A 19841-nucleotide genomic window follows, 5' to 3' on the forward strand; every position below is an offset into this window, starting at 1 on the left:
CAAAAAAGATTTGCTTCTGTCCAAGTTTTGATAATCACCCTTCTAGACATAATAATGAATTTCAGCTCTGCAATTCACCATGGGTTTTCCTCATCTGATACAGTAAATAAACTATTTTCAAACATGCTAATAACTTTACAGTACATGCTTAAAGTACAAAGTCTCTTTATGTTCTAGTCTAGTACCAAGTTAACTAGATTTTACTAATTCATTGTATCCTTGCTTCTGTTTTCTCCTAATTCTCTTTCTTTTTGTGTATTCCAGGTTATGATTCCAATTTCTTTGTATGTATCCATTGAAATAGTTAAAATCTGCCAAGTATACTTTATTCATCAAGATAAAGATTTATATGATGAAGAAACAGACTCTCAGCTGCAGTGCCGAGCTTTAAATATCACAGAAGACTTAGGTCAGGTGCAGTTTATCTTTTCAGACAAGACTGGGACACTTACTGAAAACAAGATGGTTTTCCGAAGATGCACTGTTTCTGGAATAGAGTATTCCCATGATGATAATGGTGAGCTCATGATCTTGTTTTCTATCTAACAGTTGTACTTTGGGCAAACTGAAGTAGATATAGAAGTTACTGTAATCTTAAATCAAAAAGAAAAACAAAAGAAATTGCATGTATTCACTCAGCAAACTCCGTAATAGCTGTTTCCAGATTAGTATAATTTGATGTCAATGTTCAGCTAGCAATGACAATCCTATCAAAGTGTTCTGTAACATCATCTACAGTATGTTGTCAAGACAGTTAAAGCTTCTGGCTTTAGTTCCTGATCTAGGAAAATACTTAAGCACATGGCTAATTTAAGCAAATCGAATAGTGCTGCTGGTATCACAATTGTTTTGTGTGTTTGAAGTATACTATCTAAAATACCAGTTTTAAGCATACAGCCAGATTAGTGTCTGATTGAATACCTGAAATGAGACTATCCTTTTGTGCTGAGAAATAAATGTAAACAAAGCTGCTGGATTTCATATTAACAAGAAACATAATCTGATCTAATAGCGTATTTTATGGTACCTTTGTCAGATTCTTTTCAGTTCTCCTGTGTGACAGGTGTCTGCCTTAAGGTATCTTCACTGCGGTATGAACACTGCAGTTGAGAGAATATCCCCATGTGTCAGGTTCTTGAAACACTAAAAAGTCACTCTTTGTCACAAGGGAATGTGAGGGTTGTCATCCCTGTGTCATCTCATCACCCTTCAAAATTACGGAGTGATTTCATGTTTTGTGATTTGTTTGTAATTTGTGTTATTTTCCTCTAACATTTAGTTGTTACCCTTTTTGACGTAACAGATCTTAACTCTTCAAATCATAGTCTCTCTGCAGGAAAATATTGATAGCTACAGTATTGCCTTCCTATTTGCAAAAAATAAGTTTCTTAATCTACGTAACATATAAAGATCACTGATTAGAAAGTTTTCTCAAAGACGATTACAGAAGTTCAGCTTACAAATAAGATACAGAATAAAAGAAATAATCAAAACAGACTAGAAAATCTAGAACATGCTTTAGTGAGTTCATAAGAGTCCAAATTGGAAAAAGATATTTCGCAGTTTTGGATTATGCAAGGATTATTCTTTTTTCTCCTACTTCAAAGTAGTACTGAGAGCTTACATTTAAGGCACTCTTCTTCAAGAAACTAGGTGTTTGGATAGTGTTATTACCCCACTGTTACAGAAAGAACTTAAACAGGGAAAAGCTGTAACTTCCTACCTCTGTACTGTAGGTAAGAGAGAAGAATTAGAATTAGGAATGTTTTAGGACTCCTAATGCTGCTTGTGACACTCTGAATATCCATTCTTTTTTTATTCTTCCTTGCCATTGATCATTTGCTTGTTTATACTAATTTCAGAGTGTACTCTGTTCCTTGAAGGAATGATGATGGTACTGCCAACTAAAACAGTGCAGAAAGGGTATTTTTATGAGCTTGATATCATCAGCTGATATATAGGCTGAACTCAGGCTCCTGAATTTGAGTATTGAGTTTCAGATCTTTTTTCTTCAAATGTAATGTATTTAACAGAAATCTAAGTTTGTACATGCTTTAGAATCATAGAATCATTTAGGTTGGAAAAGACCTTTAAGATCATCCAGTCCAACCATTAACCTACACTACCAAATCCACACTAAACCAATCAAGGGTAGACTAGACTAAACCATGTCCCCAAGTGCCACATCTACCCATTTTTTGAACACTTCCAGGGATGGTGACTCCACCACCTCTCTGGGCAGCCTGTTCCAATGCTTGACTACCCTTTCCATGAAGAAATTTCTTCTAATTTCCAGCCTAAACCTCCCCTGGCACAGCTTAAGACCATTTCCTCTCGTCCTATCGCTAACTACATAGGAGAAGAGACCAACACCCACCTCACTACAACCTCCTTTCAGGGAGTTGTAGAGAGCAATAAGGTCTCCCCTCAGCCTCCTCTTCTCCAGACTAAACAACCCCAGTTCCCTCACCCACTCCTCATAAGACCTGTGCTCCAGACCCTTCACCAGCTTTGTTGCCCTTTTCTGGACACACTCCAGCAACTCAATGTCTTTCTTGTAATGAGGGGCCCAAAACTGGACACAGTATTCCAGGTGCAGCCTCACCAGTGCCGAGTACAGGGGCACAATCACCTCCCTGCTCCTGCTGGCCACGCTATTCCTGATACAAGCCAGGATGCTGTTGGCCTTCTTGGCCACCTGGGCACACTGCTGGCTCATGTTCAACCGGCTGTCTACCAACACCGGCTGTCAACCCACCCCAACTTTCCTCTTATGATTTCAGATTACAATATAAATGTTAATGAAAGCAGGGTGAATTTCACTACAGAGAGAAGTGTCAAATAAACACATAAAATAAACTTATTCTTTTTTCAGTCATTCTTTTCATGTACTGATATGTTTGTGCTTTCTTGTAACTCTAGTCAGTATAAAATTTCTGACAAATACAAGTTTTAAATTGACACAGAATTTATACACAATATTTTAGACACAGTAATTCATTCTTTTTTTTCCTCCTCTCTACAGAGAGAAAATAGAGTCTTTCTCTGGCATTCTATATATAAATGGTGATAATTTCTATTGATTTTGTTCCCTATAATCAGGATTAATAACACAATAAAAACTATTCTTCGTTCAAGTCTTTTGCTAACTCTATTCTCCAGTCTGATTTTCTAACCATCTTGTATCTTTTCTGCTTCTGAAACCTTCCTGTTTAGATGTGGTAAAATGTCTATCACAGCTCTTTCTGGTTCTAGGAGGAGCACAAACAACATTTCATTGCTGTGTGTTTGCTTGCAAATGATTTGTCAGCCGCTTTTTCTATGTCTTATACCAGAGCATCTGAATTCCCTTCTGAGGTTTTGGGGCATATATTAAAATTGATGCCATCCAGCTCTGCACCTCAGGTTTTACTGAAAACTTCATAAATCAGAAAATTCTAAAATCTTTCACTTGTCAAGTGGTCTGAGGCTGCCATATATGCAAGAAAACCAAGTAAAATGCATCTGCCTTTTCTTATCCAATTCAAAGATGATCTGTGTCTTTCTTCGCTTATCTGAGTAATTTTTCATGCATAGTGTTTTGTTACCTGGAATCAAACACTAAGTAGCACTTTAGATGAAGAAATGAATTTAAAATTGTTGTACACGGGTCAAGATTCAGAAGCTGAAACAAGTAATTTTCTACTGTAAAAGCAGATAGCTCAGGATGGAAATACACTTCTTGTCAGCTCTTTGGCCCGAGTTTGTTATTCTACTGTGGCTGGATAGCAGTGCCTGTTATTCCAGTTGCTTGACCCTTCTCATGATAAGATCCTGTTTTCAGTTATAGATAGTTTTACAGAACTTTAACTGTTTGGTTCAAGTTTTCCATGCCAGCTGTTTGCCTCAGGCATGAATTCTGGGGGAGAAATTTCAGTCAGAACAGCTCCATTCATCCATATCCAAGAAGGCAGCTAAGATGTAACACACTTTTTTCCCATGCTAAGAAATTCTGGCAAACTTTCCTCTGAAGTCACCTAGAGGCCCTGTATTCTGCGGCTCAGCCATGCACACACACAGAGGGGAAAGTTATGCCTACAGTGGCAGATTGAGGTCTGAAATTTCCTCAGCTTGGAACTTCAGTTTTCTGTTGAAGTATTTTTTCTGCGTGATCTACAACTGCTGCGTATCTGTTAATTACTCAATCCATAGGTTGTGCATAGCCTTCACAAATGTTCTCTATGCTGCATTATAAGCTTTTCTCCCTAAAATTTGTTCAGTTCTGAGCAGTTATCCCATTCTTTTCTGTTCTACTGGGATTGTTATAATGCATTTGTCATCATCACATCTGAGTTCCTTCCACTAGTGCATTAAGCAATGCATGTGACTTTCCTTATATGTAGCTTGTTCTTTCCCCTTCTTCCTCTCCGTATGCATGTAGTGCACAATTTGTTTGGCTTTGGGGGCTTCTTAAAAGGCGTATGCTATGCTGTGTTAGGTTTGGCATATTTGAGGCAGCGTGTCTTTTTCTTGAGTGGTGGGAGTGTCCTTATTTTCTTTGGAAATTGTTCCACAAAGCCATGTAAATTCCCTATGTGAAAGGTGAGCTTTATGATTAGGAGGGAGAGTTCTGTTTTGTATTAGACGTGAACGTGTTAATCATGGTTTTCATTGGAGAGGCTTATGTGGACCTTGTGTAGGTTTGAAGCAATTAAATGCTTCTAAAATAGAAACGGAAACCCTGAACAAGACTTACTACTTTTTTTTAGGTATTATAGGAGGCAAGGGGCAGTTTTCATGAATTTGCTGGAGAAAACATTTTCCTGCAGAATTCTGTATTGGCTCTGCGTTTCTTATGAGGCTGATGGCGCTATGCCCAGGAGTATTGCATTGTTTTAGTCTAGACAAGAGGTGACAAAAACATTAATAATAGGGGCCAGTAAATTGCACCAGCATGGGACAGAATCTCTTAGCCAACTGGAGGTAGTACAAAGTATTACTCATGGGTACTGCTATGCGAGAGCTTAGCATCGAAGAGGAATCCAGAAACGCTTGTGGAGGCTGTGAGGGAAGGTGTGAGTGTACCCAGCAACAATTCCATGATGTATTCATCATTGTTGAGGTTACCTGTAATATTTTGGTGATGGATTACACACTGATAGGGATCAAACTATGGGAATTCACACAGCCAGTTTGGGCCCTGTGGAGACTATGTTGATAGGGATGGGATTCTTGTTACCTGATTTTAGATATTTGTATGTAAGATAGTCATCTAGTGACTTTACAGTTAATGGATAAAATTAAGCATTTGTAAGGTCTAATTCATCAGACCTGTTTTAGACATCTATTTTTGTTGTCTAATACATGGCTGTTTCTCTGTGGTTTAGAATTCTAAATACAGGTGAAGGGAATTCCCACCTCACGTCTGTGTGAGCTGTGTTCTTTAAATCTGTTCTGTTGTCTCCTTCAAAGGTTCTTCTTGATTCTCAGAGTGTTAATACAGAAGAAGGGTATGTAATGGACCACTCCAAGTGGAAGAATGATTGTCCCATTCATAAATGTCCTGGGCATTTAGAGAATACCTGTTGGCACTATACTCTGGTTAAATCCCAGAAATGGATGGGGTTATATCTATCTGTTACTTCTTCAAGCTAACACCTTGCCATGTGTCACTTCCACAGTAAGATGATACTGCAAAGGAGTGCTACACACCACAAAAAAAGTAGCCGCCTAATCAGTACTTCCTCCTAACCCAAACAAATGTTAGCACCAAAAAAAGGGGACTGTTTCCCTATATGTAAAATGACGTTGCCAAACCATAGCTCTTCCCTTCATGCTAGTGGCCAGCTTCTAACAATTCTTGGAAGTGGTTATGCCCAAAGTATGTCTGCTAATCCCAGAGATAGTAAGTGCCCAAAAGCTGACTGTGCTTCTGAAAATCATTATATGGTTTAGCTACAACTAGACGCTCTTGGCCTGACATTTGTCCTAGTTGTTTTCCAAATGTTGAATTAATTGCACTCTTGCCTATGGGGTGTGATCTCTGTTTTTCTAGTTTTTGTGACTTATTATATGGAACTTCTGACAAAATACGAGTTGAATCTCCATGAATGCAACCACACAAATCTGAAAAATCTGAATTTTTCAGTCTTTGCATTCCTTCCCCTTCCTTCCAATGACTGTGAAAAAAACTCTAGACAACATAAGAAAATAAGTTCATGGGGGTGAAGGCAGATGATGAAAACGTCAGTGATTTTCTCTTGCCTAGCAAAGTTTCTTAAGCACTAAATCAGAGAAAGAAGGAGTTTCTTTCTGCTCTGTATTTCTTCTTGCTGAAGATTGACCAGCAACTACTTTTCTTAGAAAAGTGCATTATATTAAAAAAAATCTCTTTCTTAGTTTGGGTGGCTGTTCTGTAGTGGAACTTTCTTACTCTTTTTTTATGTAGTCAAGAGGACATAGACTACACATTCGAGCCATGTTGGAGAATTGGATTTATTAAAAAAAAAAAAAAAAGGCATAAAAATCAATAAAACCTTTTCCATAAATGTGGCTGTTGATTCCAAAGGGACTTCTCTTCTGGCAGGTTTATAGTTTGACAATTTCAGAAATCAGGATAGTCGATTCAGGCCTTCCCCAGAAAGATCAAAACCTTTAGCAGGACTGGGTGCTTCAGGCACTCTGTGTAGCTTGTTTGTAGTTTCTCTTTACATTTGTTATTGCTTTTTGAAAAATTTTAATTGGTAACTGAGGAGACAACCAGTGCCAGCAGATGTAGAACTCAGTACATTGGGAGTGCCTCATTTTAAATCCTATAGAAGACGGAATAACTCATATTTAGAGACAGGTAATACTTTTTTCTAAGCATATGCCTACACTCACAATTGCTTTGGAAAATCTCCAGAAAAGTAGGAATGATCTCCATTTCTAAGTAGAGTAAAGAGTTCTTAATGAAGGACTTAAAAGTTACTCATTTTAAACCCCAGGGGATGCCAAAAGGGAAGAGGAAGGAAAATCTTGGTGTTTTCTAATCTCAGGATTTGTCATTATGGGGAGTTCTTGCAAAGTAAATTAAATTAGATTATGTTAGCACAGTTTTACAAATTTATAGCATGCTAGCTTCTCAACTGACTCTATGTAGACACTAGAGTGCACTTCAAAGTGAAATAAGCTTGCACTCATAAAATAATAGGGAAATGGGGTGGTGTGGTGGTGTGAGTAATTACTGCACATCTAGATTTACTTCATGTTCAGTAACAGCCTTATTCAAATGGTTTGGGGCAAAATGGAATAATCCCATGGTGAAATTAGTGCCCACACACTGACAGCTGAATTATTCTGGTTTAGACGGTCTGCAGTTTTATTCTGCTTGAAGGGAAGTACTTTAGGGTTTCCTGATCCCACTTTTCTAATTAGTGGAACATCTGGCTGTGTGGCAACAGTGTCTCCGCCAGCCTGCAAAATGGATGCCTCATTGCAGAACACAGATAGCATGGAAGGTAAAACAAAAACAAGCAAAAGCAAGCAAAAACAATAAGTAATGAAATAAAAGGCTTTTTTTTTTTTAAAAAAAAAAAGAATGTGTCTTCAAATACTTAGCAGCTACTACAGGAGTTTTATTTATAGTTTACTGTTGTCTTCTGAAAGATGGAAGAGAGCTCACAGAATAAGTGTTAATTATTGTTTCTTTGTGCCATAAATACAAAATGAACTAGAGGATAGTGAAATTTGACTTTCATGAATTGCATTGCGTGCTTCTCAAAGTTGTTTGTGTCTTTGCCCTTAATAAAAAACTCTCTATCAGACAAAAGATCAAGGCCATCAATTTTCAGTGCTGAAACTGAAAAGCATCCCACAACAATGTCTTTCAGGTTATAATGTTCACAGGAAAAGGTTCTGAATCGGAGAGGGCTGAGTGGGTGGAGAGAACAGCGTGTTCCCAAAGAAGCACGCTTTGCACAGCTGAAGCATTGTGAACCTTAGCCATAACATAACGATTGAACTGCATTTAATTATTTCTTCAAACTTCTTAATCTTGCTGTATAATATGTAAGGCTGCACTTGAGAAAATGTTGAAAGGTGCTAAGGCCTGTTTTTTTGTTATCAAGCTTACCTTGGTATAAAACTGAAATAACACCATTTGTATCAAAAGACTTACATTTGACTTGGTTAAATGAGATTCTAGTCTTGTATCTGCTTTCCCTTTTTCTCTTTTTTCTCAGTGGCGAGAACAATTAAATGAATGCGCTACAATGAAAACCTGTATAGAGAGCAAGAGATAGCTAATAGTACATAGACTAGAAAGGACCATGCTTATTGGTATAATACCAATAAATAAGCTGAGTGCTGCATTAGGAAACAGCTTTTGCTATGTTGAATAAACAAAATATTTTTAGATATAATGTAAGAAAGAAGAAAGAGCAATGAAGAATACAGAGATATGGTATGCAAGCATAGCTTGCATGAAATGCATTCTCTGCTTAACCATAGAGTTTTTATACATGGAATAAAATGATAATCAGTCCCGGGTCTTTGGAGTTATGTATTTCAAGATCTATTTTCAGAGCAGAAGCTGAAATTAGGTATGATTATTAAAGAAAACATATGTCCTTTTTTTAAAAACTGCTTGGAAGGGAGTTGGAACAACTGGGTGGCACATTTTGCGAAGCTGTAAAGAATAATTGTAGCCAGTCCTTTCCCAGTCAAGGAATATTAGCTGTTACGAGGAGGAGTGCAGCATTCTGTCAGTCTACTATTCAAATGCCCAGCATCCACAGGGAGGAGGACTATCCCTATGGCAAATCCAAGCTTTTCTTCTGCTTTTTCTGAGAGAGGCTGAGTGTTCACATGTCATGCTAACACTTCTTGAGACTGGGTTTGCTGCTAAGAACCTAGTGAAGATGAGGCACAAAAATATGCTTCTTATGATTGATATAAGTCTTAAGTGTCGGTGAAGTGCAGAAAACCTTACTGATGTGTCATCTTGAGCAATGGTTTTTCAACCTGGGCTTTGCAGCATGCAACTAGGAACCTGCAGAAGATAATTAAGGCAGAGCTTGCACTGTCAGGCTGGGCGCTCCCCTCTACAGGCCTCATCCCAGGATGTGCACTCCATGATACTTCCCCAAATGTGCACTCCATGATACTTCCCCAGTGCAGAGAAGGACAGAAGTCCTTCAGTGTGCCACTCCATTCTGGTACTTGAGGCATCCTCTTAAAGCGACACACTACGACGTCCACATGGCTCCTTCGTTCCTCACATGCCTGGGTTTCCTTTGGAAGGCAACTGGGATGCTAGGGGGGAACAGTGAGCAACCTGGCTCACATCTTGATCAAGGGCCTGGGTCAGTGCTTATGACATGCTGCAGATCACTTTGGGCCCTCAGTGTAGACTCCTTCTGATATAGACAAACCTATGATCAGTTGAATTAAATTCACAGTATAGGGATCGGCACTTCCACTGGGAGGATGCATAGAGGCTTACAGAGCAGAAGAAAGCAGGAATTAGTGGGCAAGAGTGGTGGGACAGGTTAGAACCGCGCTGCCCCAAAGCACATGCAACGAGTTGCAGGAAGCAGCCTGTGCAGGTGAAGTGAACTGTATTTCCTTGCAACTCATTACCATGCAACAGAAGGGCCAAGGAGACTGGTGACCTCCCTAATTTTTTGGGCTGTCTTCTGGGTTCTGTCATATGAATCAAAGGACAAGGTAGGCACTGAAAGGAGAAGGCAAGGGTGCTGTGCTCTTCCATTTGCAGCTGTGTGGCTCAATAAGCAGCTGCCCTCACAGCGCTGAATGTGCTTTTTGCTCAACTTCTTTCCCACTACATAACACAGAGGAGCATGAATCACACCAAATAATGCTAATGAAAGAAACTCCTCAGTCATCCACAGTTAGTCTACATCAGCTTCAGGGCCTGGGCTGCAGGGCTGTTTTCGAGCTATGGGGCAGAAGTGATCTGCAGTGTGCCCTGCAGTCTCTTTTCCATGTCTCCAAACACACTAGGGCCCTTTCTACCTCCATGGCCTAAATTTTCTTCCAGCAGGAGCCAGAGTGCAGCACAGGATGTTGCATACCTAGGCACGCAATTAGAACAACGACCGGGTGTGTATTCACAGCCAGGACTGGGAAGCTCTCCCAGCTCCCACATTTCAGACAGAACTGGTAGATGTTCCAAATGGAGTTGAAAAAAACACTCTGATGTACAATACTGTACTGATAGAGCTATCACCATGTACTGTGTGTGGTCTGATTTCAGCTCCTCTGACTGCTTTCTGACAGCTAAAACATGTTTGAAAATTGCAGCGGATGGCGAGGATGGGTTTTTCTTTGATCGTAAAGCTAGCTATGTTAAAAGTGATCCCATGCCAAACTCACTATATGTAACGCAAGGTTTTGCTCAGGAAGTATTTTGGGAGAAAAATCTTCATGGATTGGGTTTTTTTTTTTTGTTAAATGCCCAAATAATTAACTTACATGCTAGTGATTTATCATTTGATATTAGGAAAATCTAATTTGTTACACCAGAGAAGGAAAACAAAGTCGAGCCACAAGGATGTAACTTGTACTGTATATCTGGATAATGTGGATTTTTTTTGAGAGTATAATGAAAAGCCTTTCAATGAATACCTAATGAAGGAATAAATAGATACCTGTTAAAGTGGCACGTGCCTACCTAATGAATAACCCGGATTACTAAATGCCCATGGTCTTTAGGAATGGAAAAGTATGTTATACATCAGTTAGAGCTAAACGAAGCCTGTCATTAGAGGGGCTGGATTCCACAGCTGTTTCACACCTCTTCTTTCTGTTTCCTTTTTAACTTCTGTATATCAGACTGCCAGGATTGGTTTCTAACGTTTACTGTTGTAGCTGGATTCTTGACTGGGAAAGCATTCATCTAAAATGTATTATTTGGAAAAATTCTTTCATTTTGTGTACACTAGGTATGCTCACTGCAGCAAATTGTGATAGAAACAAGTGTTGCAGGCGATGAGGGTACCCTGGTTTCGATGCTGTGTGCTGCATTGTCCTGCCTATCATGCTGTTCAGAGAGGAAGGGATGGACACCAGGGTGGTTTTAGCACTAGGCTAGGAGTCAGGAATCTGGGTTCATGTCTCCACTCTGCAGCAGATTGCCCTGACTTGGAGCAAGGCTTTTACACTGTTGTACCTCATCTCTGTATATAAAATAAGGGCAGTAGTGCTCTGTAGGTGTGTCGTTCTGAGGACATTTCAGATGTCAGTTAACTAGTACTGGGTAGATGCGACATTTTTGCTGGAAAATACTTTCTGTGAAATTTCTTTATTCTGTTGGAAAGGACAAGAAAATTTTCTGGATTGTTTATTTCCTTCTCAGACTGCAAGTGAAGACAAAATTATTTGGTTGATTTCATCAGGCTGAGCTGTGGAATAGTCTTCAGGAATGCAGTGAGTTACCACAGAGTCTTAACTGTCTTTCAGAGAGAGTGTGATGATGAGGGCAGCAGTGTATTGCATTACATTTCTAATTATGTTATCTGCATCCTCTGTTAGATACTACCATTCAGTTAAGACTAAACTTTGTTATCCCCTGATAATGGAATCATTCATTCTTACCGTGAAAGCACAGTATAATATTAAAATCAGATCACTTGAACAAAGTCACCATATCCCTCTCCCTCTTTCTCAGCCACATTTAACATAACGCAACATTTCTTCCTCTGTATTTTTACTGATAGCCAAACGCTTAGCAATGTACCAAGAACCTGATTCTGAGGAAGATGAGGCAATCCCAAAAGGAGGAACTCTATCCCAGCGTGATAGTATCTGCAGCCATCAGAGCATCAAAGTAATCCACAGAAGCCAGAGCACCAAAACCCACCGGCGCACAGGTAGCAGAGCTGAAGCAAAAAGAGCAAGCATACTCTCGAAGCATACTGCGTTCAGTAGCCCAATGGTAAGTCATGAGAACTAAATGCACAGTGCCCTGTATGTTTTAATAGAACAATGTCCTGAAAAGGGAAAGGTAAAGAAATCTGTAGCACATTGTGTACCTCTTATAGATTTTATCTTGGCATTTTTTCTTCTGTAGTCACAGCTGTTGGTACAAAACCAAAGATTTTATCTAAATACCTTCTCTGTGGGAACAAGCTAAAGACAATCTGAAACCTTTGTTTTAGTTATACCTGGATTTTGAAAAGAAAATGTATGCCTTCCCTTTATCTACAGAAGCTGAGAGTAGCATAAGGTTTGAGGTCAAGAATTCTAATTGCATATGCATCTTCTTTTCTATTTTGTCAAAGGATTTTAAAACTAACAAATTCTGGGCTGGACACTGTGTATTCCAATTCTTAGACACTGTTAACATACACCAAAGCATAATTTTTAGTGTGATTCAAGGCTATCAGTGGATTGCATGTGTTCTATTTTAAAAGAATAAAAACATTACATTTCAAAATGTTGGTGAATTTATGTCCTTAAAACCTGGCTTTGTTTAATTTATTTTATACTATTGTAATTCCGTGGAAGTTTTACATGAGCTGGATGGTAATAAGAGAGCAGAGAAGCCAAGTCTTGTCTGTCTAGGGATTTTGCATTGTTGCACTGTTGACACAAATTCACCCTTAAAACAAATTACAAATATAGACACAGAAAGATGCTGTTTGCACTGGTGAAACTGCTTGATTTCAGTCAAGAGTAAGCTCTTTTGGTACAATGCCAAGCAGCAGTATTTTCACACAGGGTTCTGTGGTTGCACAGATTCATCAGCTGCTGAGTATCAGCAGATAAAATTCTACTGAAGAAAGAGCCTTAGATAGGTTTATCTTTTAATCTTTTGTATCCTTGCATCCTCCTATCTTAAGAAATACTGGAGTTGCTCTGACAAGAAATAGATTAAATAAGTGCAAAGTGCTGATGAAATAGTGGAAAGTGCTCTGTGTTTCAATGTAAAAAAACCACATGAATTACCTTCAAATGTGTGAATGGTTCTCTAACAAACAGTCCAAGATGGTTTCATGTTATTGTGCTGATGTAAGGCTGAGCTTTGAATGTCATTGCTGTCTAATTTTTTCACTCTTTTGGTCTCTGTAGTGTACCACCCCTTAGTAATAGATAATAAATATCTTGAATTAGACAGGGGAGAGGGAGGAATATTAGTATGTAACTCTTCTCCTATCCACTATCCCCAAACTAGATGAATATTGCCACTATAATTATCTGTAGTGAAAAAGTTGATAACACAGCTACTCACATTTCCATTTCTGTTGGTAGGCTCATTGTTAACTGTTTATTGTCTAGAATGGGTGTCTTACAGTCCTCTGCACCTCCACTCTGGTGTAAGGCCACCATAAAACTGTTGATATTGACACTGTTTTGGATGCTTTGATTGCTTGTTGCTGCTTTGGAAATTTGCAGAATCACAGATAGTAATCGCTCCTATTTATTACTAGGAGAAGGACATCACACCTGACCCAAGATTGTTAGAAAAGGTGAATGAATGTGCAAAGCATCTGGAGGTCATGAGGAGCCACGAACAGCCATTATCCCATCTGAGTCCAGAACTATGTGACATTTTTGACTTCTTCATCGCTTTGACTATATGTAATACAGTTGTGGTTACTGCACCAAATCAGCCCCGACAAAAGGTGGGTTAAAGAAACAGCAAAAGAGAGTTTAAGCCTCTTCTGCATCGATACTAATTTATCTTGTGAATTGGGGAAATGAAAGCCTCCTGTTCGAGAGAGAAACAACTAGAACTAGTTGTGAGGCAACTCATAGAATCACTATGTGATCGAGCGGGTTTAGTTAAGCGTTAGTTAAATTGAGTGTGTCAGCTGTTCCACTTACCTGCAAGGTAAGATATGCTTTCATCAACAATTTCAAGATACTTTTGAAACTTTCCCAATTTCTTGTACTGTAACTTATTAATTTGGTAAGTGTAAGTATGCGTGTAAGTATGTGTGTAAACTGATTTGTAAATGTGCAAGACTTCCCAGAAAAGAATATAAGCTGTCTGTGAATATTTTGTACATATGGGTTAAATTAAGAAAAGGCTGAGTATTTTTAAAAAGTTTAGAAAGAGAATATACTTGAAAAACATCACTTAAAACGTTCAAATTTTGTAAAAGATGCATCCATTATGAGAAATAATGATCATTACTGCTTAAATCAGCCTAAGCCAGTGTCATTGATGAATGAGAATTTCAAAAACGCAATCCCAAGATGATCTGTAAGACAAAAATATAATGGAATGTAGTATTAAAGCTAGCCAGCAGCTGGAATTTCCATCCTGAAGAAAATTCTGAGAGTTGTTTCTATTCCAGATTGGAATAAAAAGTGAACTAGTCTGCAAAACGACATGGGTTTGTGCCACGGAAACATTTGGAGAATGCTCAGTTCTGCTGTTTCAGGAATGCTACACTCTTATACAATAAATTAATATGTATTACTATGATTATGCTATTACTATTAACAATATTGTGTCTGTAAAAACGATTTACATAAACAGAGATGAGTGATAAAAGTGAAGCAAAATGCTTTGATGTTGAAAGAGAAGACAGCGGAAATTATTTATTTCAACATGTTCCTGTTGAGAATGTTGTCAGTATTGGCATATTCTCATAAAACTTTCCTGATACCATACTTCCGAATAGAAAACTCTTCCATTAACTTTTTTTTTACTGCCTTTACTGAATATGCACAAAGAATGCCAATGTTTCCTACTAACAATAGTTTTTAGTATGCACTACTGGTGGTGGTGCAACATTGGTAGTCTATCCATTAGTCATATTTGAGGAGGTGAAAGAAGAAAAAATGTTTTTAATACAAACATACGTGCTTTCACACAGTGGCACAATTCTGAAGTTCTAGTAAGTTTTTTGCTGTTGAATCACTTTTGTCCATTTACTTTCCTTTCTCAAAATACAAATTCCATTACTTTTTGTTCTCAGAAATTCTCCTTTTTAGTTGGAGCTCCTTACACTGAATATCAATATCAGAATTCTTGTACAGCTTTTCTTCAGTTTTTGTTCATTGGTTTGTTTTTTACTTCTCAAGGTTAGGGATCGATTTGAACTAAAATCTCCAGTAAAAACCATAGAAGACTTCATACGAAGATTCACTCCAAGTCGCTTGACCTCTGGATCTAACAGCAGCAGTTCATCTAGTCTAGCTACAAGCAAATCAATGAACAGATTTGGTTTAAGTGTGCTTTCATCTACATCTACGGATAGCACTTTATTAAAACTGGAAGAGAAGCTGGCATACTCTGCACAGATGAATAACAATGGCTACAGCTCCCAGCAAAGCCGGACAGCTGTGGGGAGTGGACCTGAGGAAGGAGAACTCCGTTATGAAGCAGAGAGTCCAGATGAAGCTGCTCTCGTCTATGCAGCAAGGGCATATAACTGTTCTCTGGTTGGAAGGCTGTCTGACCAGGTATCAGTGGAGCTACCTCACCTGGGAACATTGAGCTTTGAAGTGTTACATACATTGGGCTTTGATTCCGTCAGGAAGAGGATGTCAGTAGTGGTCAGACATCCTCTCACAGATGAAATAAATGTTTACACTAAAGGAGCAGATTCAGTTATTATGGATCTTCTTCTACCCTGCTCTTCAGGTACACCTTGTACTTACCTTTGTGGGAGTAGGGGTGGGAGGGAGGCGGTTCTGGTTAACTGCTGAAAAACTCATCATATCTTATTGCTTTCTCTAGCAAGTAGACCTGCCTGCTTTTGTTGTGAATATAGAGAATGGTAGAATGGCAGACATCTCTCTTCTTTTATAATACTTTCTTATTATAGCCAATTTTCTCTAACAAATTACTGGTTCCTCACCTTACAAGAATGAGTTAAATTAATTTCTGTACAAGATCTTCTACTAGCAAACTTTATTTTGAAGGAATTTCTTGAAACTGCCAAAGCAATTTAACATTTCTTCAGGAAAACCTGCCTTGCAGTGCTTGGCTATTTGCGTATTTTATATGAAACCCAAGCACTTCCTATTGCTGCTCCCCTCTCTTTTTAATTTGTGAATATTTATGTCCTTTTGCTGCAATATGTTTGCATAAATCAGCACATTTATGCTGGTTTGACTATGACGCTAAAGGGCACTGTGAATCAATCAGCCACCAACCCAGAAAGGTTGTGGCAAAGAAGGAGAGATGCTATTCAGACAAGAAATCTTGGCTTCAAATATGTAGTTGACTAGTAGGGAATAGACATGTAGCTGTGAACACGGAGTACTTCCCTAAATCATGCAGTACTTCTCCAGCACCCAGATATCGCAAGAAACAGGGACAATTTTAAATAGCTGCTAATTGTTATCGGTTGGATTCAAGAAGAACCATGTGCGCTTTCAGAAGTTAGAGGAGACACACAGGTTTCATTTTGCATGAATCAGTTTGTATCTAATTTACTGTATTTTCAACACTGAATTTAATCCAGTGTTTAAAGGTTACCCCAGTATGAATGGACAGAGCCCGAAAGTGCTAGAGGTACTTCCCACGTTTCACTAATGCATTGACTTTGTGGTTACTTTGACATTAGTTGGAGTAAACAATTGTGAAAGGCTTATACTGTGTAATTTTATTTTAATGAAATACAGAAAAATGTTGGCATTGGTTTTCTGTTTACAGCCATATAAATCAAAGCTGAGCCAAAAAAATTAAGAACAACTTGTCCTTAACTAACAACAAAGTATTCATAAATAATTTTCTAGTAAAGATCTGATACCACAGAAGGTACATAGAGCATCTGTGGAAACTTGTTTCCCTCCAAAGTACTAACAGAATTTGTAGTACTGAGAATTTCTAATAACATAGATAGAAAATAATGTTTGGAAATGAGTTCTCAGAATGAGAACTGAGCATTAAAAAGAAAAGGAAAGGTTATTTTATGCCAAGTCTTACTTATTTTGTCACCACATAACAGGCTATATTTGAAGCTGCTGTGCCCATTCACAGTAGACTCAATGCATCAGGGAATTTTCAGGCAAATTTCAGGCACATCTAGGACCCACCTAGGTCCTAACAGCAAGGCCAGTTAGAAAACCAAACAATGGCGACATTACCAAAGGTGGTGTATGTCAGAGAAGGGGAAGCAGAGTTCCTGAAGATCGATGTTAGCAGTGAGCATATTCTGCAGCTGGGCAAATACAGCGATTCCACCATCTTTACAGGCAAGCAAATTGAAGGTGGCTTTGAAATTGTGGCCTCTTTTTTTTTTTTAAATTTTTTTAGCCCAAATGGAACTATGAGTTTTAGTATATTTTGCTTTTGCAAGCAATGTAAAGTGCAGCCACTAGAACCTCATAAGCAGTTTCCCTTGTTTTATAGCCCTCTAAGCCACTGCTGGCTTCAATAATTCTGTACATTTCAGCGGATCTGTCTGAAAAACGTTTGACATTTCTCTTGAGCAGCTTCACTCCTGGAACTGAATTCACAGTTTCTGCCTGCAGTATCGTAATGTCAGTGGACATGTTGTCAGTTCCTGAGGGAATGGCATCTCTTTGCCATTATGGGGAGGTATTCCCCAGGTAGAGGGAGCCTCAGAAGATTTATGCTGTGGCTATTATCTATATTGCGGGGTCCTGTTCTCTGGTGGTGGTGGAATGTGAGTGTGAGAGGAGATGTAATGCTACGAGAATTCAGGCGTTTATCATTTCAAGGAATTGACCAATAAGTGAATCGACATAACAGATAATCCCAGTGCTCACTCTTTGCTGTCTTAGTGCCTCAGGGACATGTAAATTGTACACCAGTCAAGCGTGCATCTTGAGACTTTGTGGTACTTGTGCCCTTAGACTGAAGGACCAAGGCAACACTGGGTCCATAATCTCCCAACTCAAACATCACATGGCATGACTGGGTCCTATCAGACACAAAGGTCCCTGTTTGGGAGGAAGAGTATTTTAAAACAAGACATGAGGAACAGCCCCAAATCAGAAGCAAAAGTATTATGTTGTAGCTTCAGTTGTGTCTTATAGAAAATCAGAAATCAACTTTAAGCTTCAAAACTTAAAAAGATTCTGAATTAACTCCATTTGCTCTGCCTGTATATCTAGTTGAGACTGTGAAACCTGATGTTTTCTGATAGCATACAGATATTTCCAAAAGCCTTGAAATGATTCCCAAGAGTGTATTGTTTTTACTTTATCTCAACAGTCACCATGTTCATAAATAAGAAAGTTACTGTTTGACTCAATACCCAACTTGCACAGGAACTGTGAACATAAGTCATTGAGAAAATAATGACTGGGCTGGCTTTCTGCAGCTTGCGATTATGGAGGGAAATGAAGCAACCAGAACACTACTAGTTCTATCACCATTCTTCTGGAGACGACTTATTTGCTGGTTTTCACTGACGTGGTGCATGTGGTCACACTTCTCAGCATTGACACTGCATGCCAGCTAAAAAGAATCTCCACAACTGCATTTTGTCTTCAAGAGATTCCTTCTCCCCCACCCCTTCTAACTTCTGAGCACAAGATGAATCTCAGGGTAGGACTGATGAGGCACATGAAGAGCTAGAAGGGGGTTTAGCTGTCATTGGTATGCTGGTGGAGGAGGGACATGCAGTCTTCCACTCTGGAATTGAGAATTTGCACAGAAAATGGTGTGTGCGTCTCTACTTGTAGAGAATTACTGTCTTTGTTCATTGAAGGTGGTGTAAGCATTTGACATTACAATCACTGCGTTAGCACCCATGGTGTTCAGACAGATCTGAAGTGATTAACACCACTTAACCTTAAAGGGATAGAAACAACTTTTGATGTGTTTAAGCACCTATTCAAGTTTGCACCATCTGAAATCAGTGACTGAAATAGCCACTCCCGTAAGACAATTTCATGTGGGATATGCAAAAAATATAGCATTTCTCTCTAGAATAGTAATGTATCACAGTAAATTAGGAAGAATGCTTGCCTACTTTATTCTTCTAAAGTTAAAAAAGCTGACTCACTAATACAAGAAGCTTCCAAGAAGGTTTGCTGCAGTACTTCTCCCAGAAAAAAAAAAATTCTTATATTACACAGCCAAGTCACATATGCCAAAAAGATTATCATGCACAAATAGAAAAGAAGCTAAATGAGACTGTGTTAGGCTGCCAGTTCAGGATACGCGTATTTCCACTTCATGTTGCAGCTGAATCTAGTTGTGAGCTCCTTTTAATAGCTTCTGAAGGAACCTGGTGGTGTGTGTGTCAGAGCCACAAGGTATAGTGTAAGAAAGGGCTTTCCAATTGCAAATAATATGTGTAGGGATGTTCTTCCGGAATAATATATCTGTATTGTCCTTTTGAGAAAATCAATAGTGATAGCATAGGTAGCACTACTAGATAGATGGACAAGCCCAGCAGAATATTCCTACCACTATTCACCACACGACCTTAATCAGAGATGGAACTGAAATTAAGGTATGCATGAAATACCACAGGCTTCATGGAGTCCCTTAGAACAGCTGGGTGTGTACACTCCCAGCCTTACAGACCTGGAGAGGATAGGACAGTCTTTAAAGGTGAGAAAATAGCTATACAGTGAGTAAAATGTGCTGACACATGGTTGAGATAACAGGAACAAAAACCAGAATATTGTGATTCCAAGCTCACAGCTCCTTCCTTCCTACAACATCAATACTTGTATGTGTTTGTGGTGGAGCCTCTGAACGCCCAGTTAGACACTGTGCTGCTGTATAAATATGGAAGTTCTGAATGCTATGTAAGTTTATAGACAGATAGATAGACGTATATATACATGGTCACACATAGCAAGATCAAATTGGGTATGAGTGCACACTGGGAAAATGGGCACCAAAAAGTATAAACAGTAAGATGTTTGTGTCATCTAATTTAGATACATGTATTAAGTGCTTAATATAAGGGTAT

At 38.7% G+C, this 19841-nt stretch overlaps 1 protein-coding gene across 1 annotated transcript in view; it reads left to right on the forward strand.

Moving 5' to 3' along the window:
• The window catches only part of ATP10A (ATPase phospholipid transporting 10A (putative)), a 119958-nt gene that overhangs the window by 79554 nt on the left and 20563 nt on the right, over positions 1-19841 (forward strand). The window contains exons 7-10 of the mRNA XM_075727802.1: positions 265-517; positions 11700-11917; positions 13413-13607; positions 15019-15580. Coding sequence (XP_075583917.1) covers positions 265-517; positions 11700-11917; positions 13413-13607; positions 15019-15580 — 1228 coding nt within the window. The remainder of the gene's footprint in view (positions 1-264; positions 518-11699; positions 11918-13412; positions 13608-15018; positions 15581-19841) is intronic.

This window comes from Pelecanus crispus, chromosome 1, assembly GCF_030463565.1.
Source record: "Pelecanus crispus isolate bPelCri1 chromosome 1, bPelCri1.pri, whole genome shotgun sequence".
Taxonomy (NCBI): Eukaryota; Metazoa; Chordata; class Aves; order Pelecaniformes; family Pelecanidae; genus Pelecanus; species Pelecanus crispus.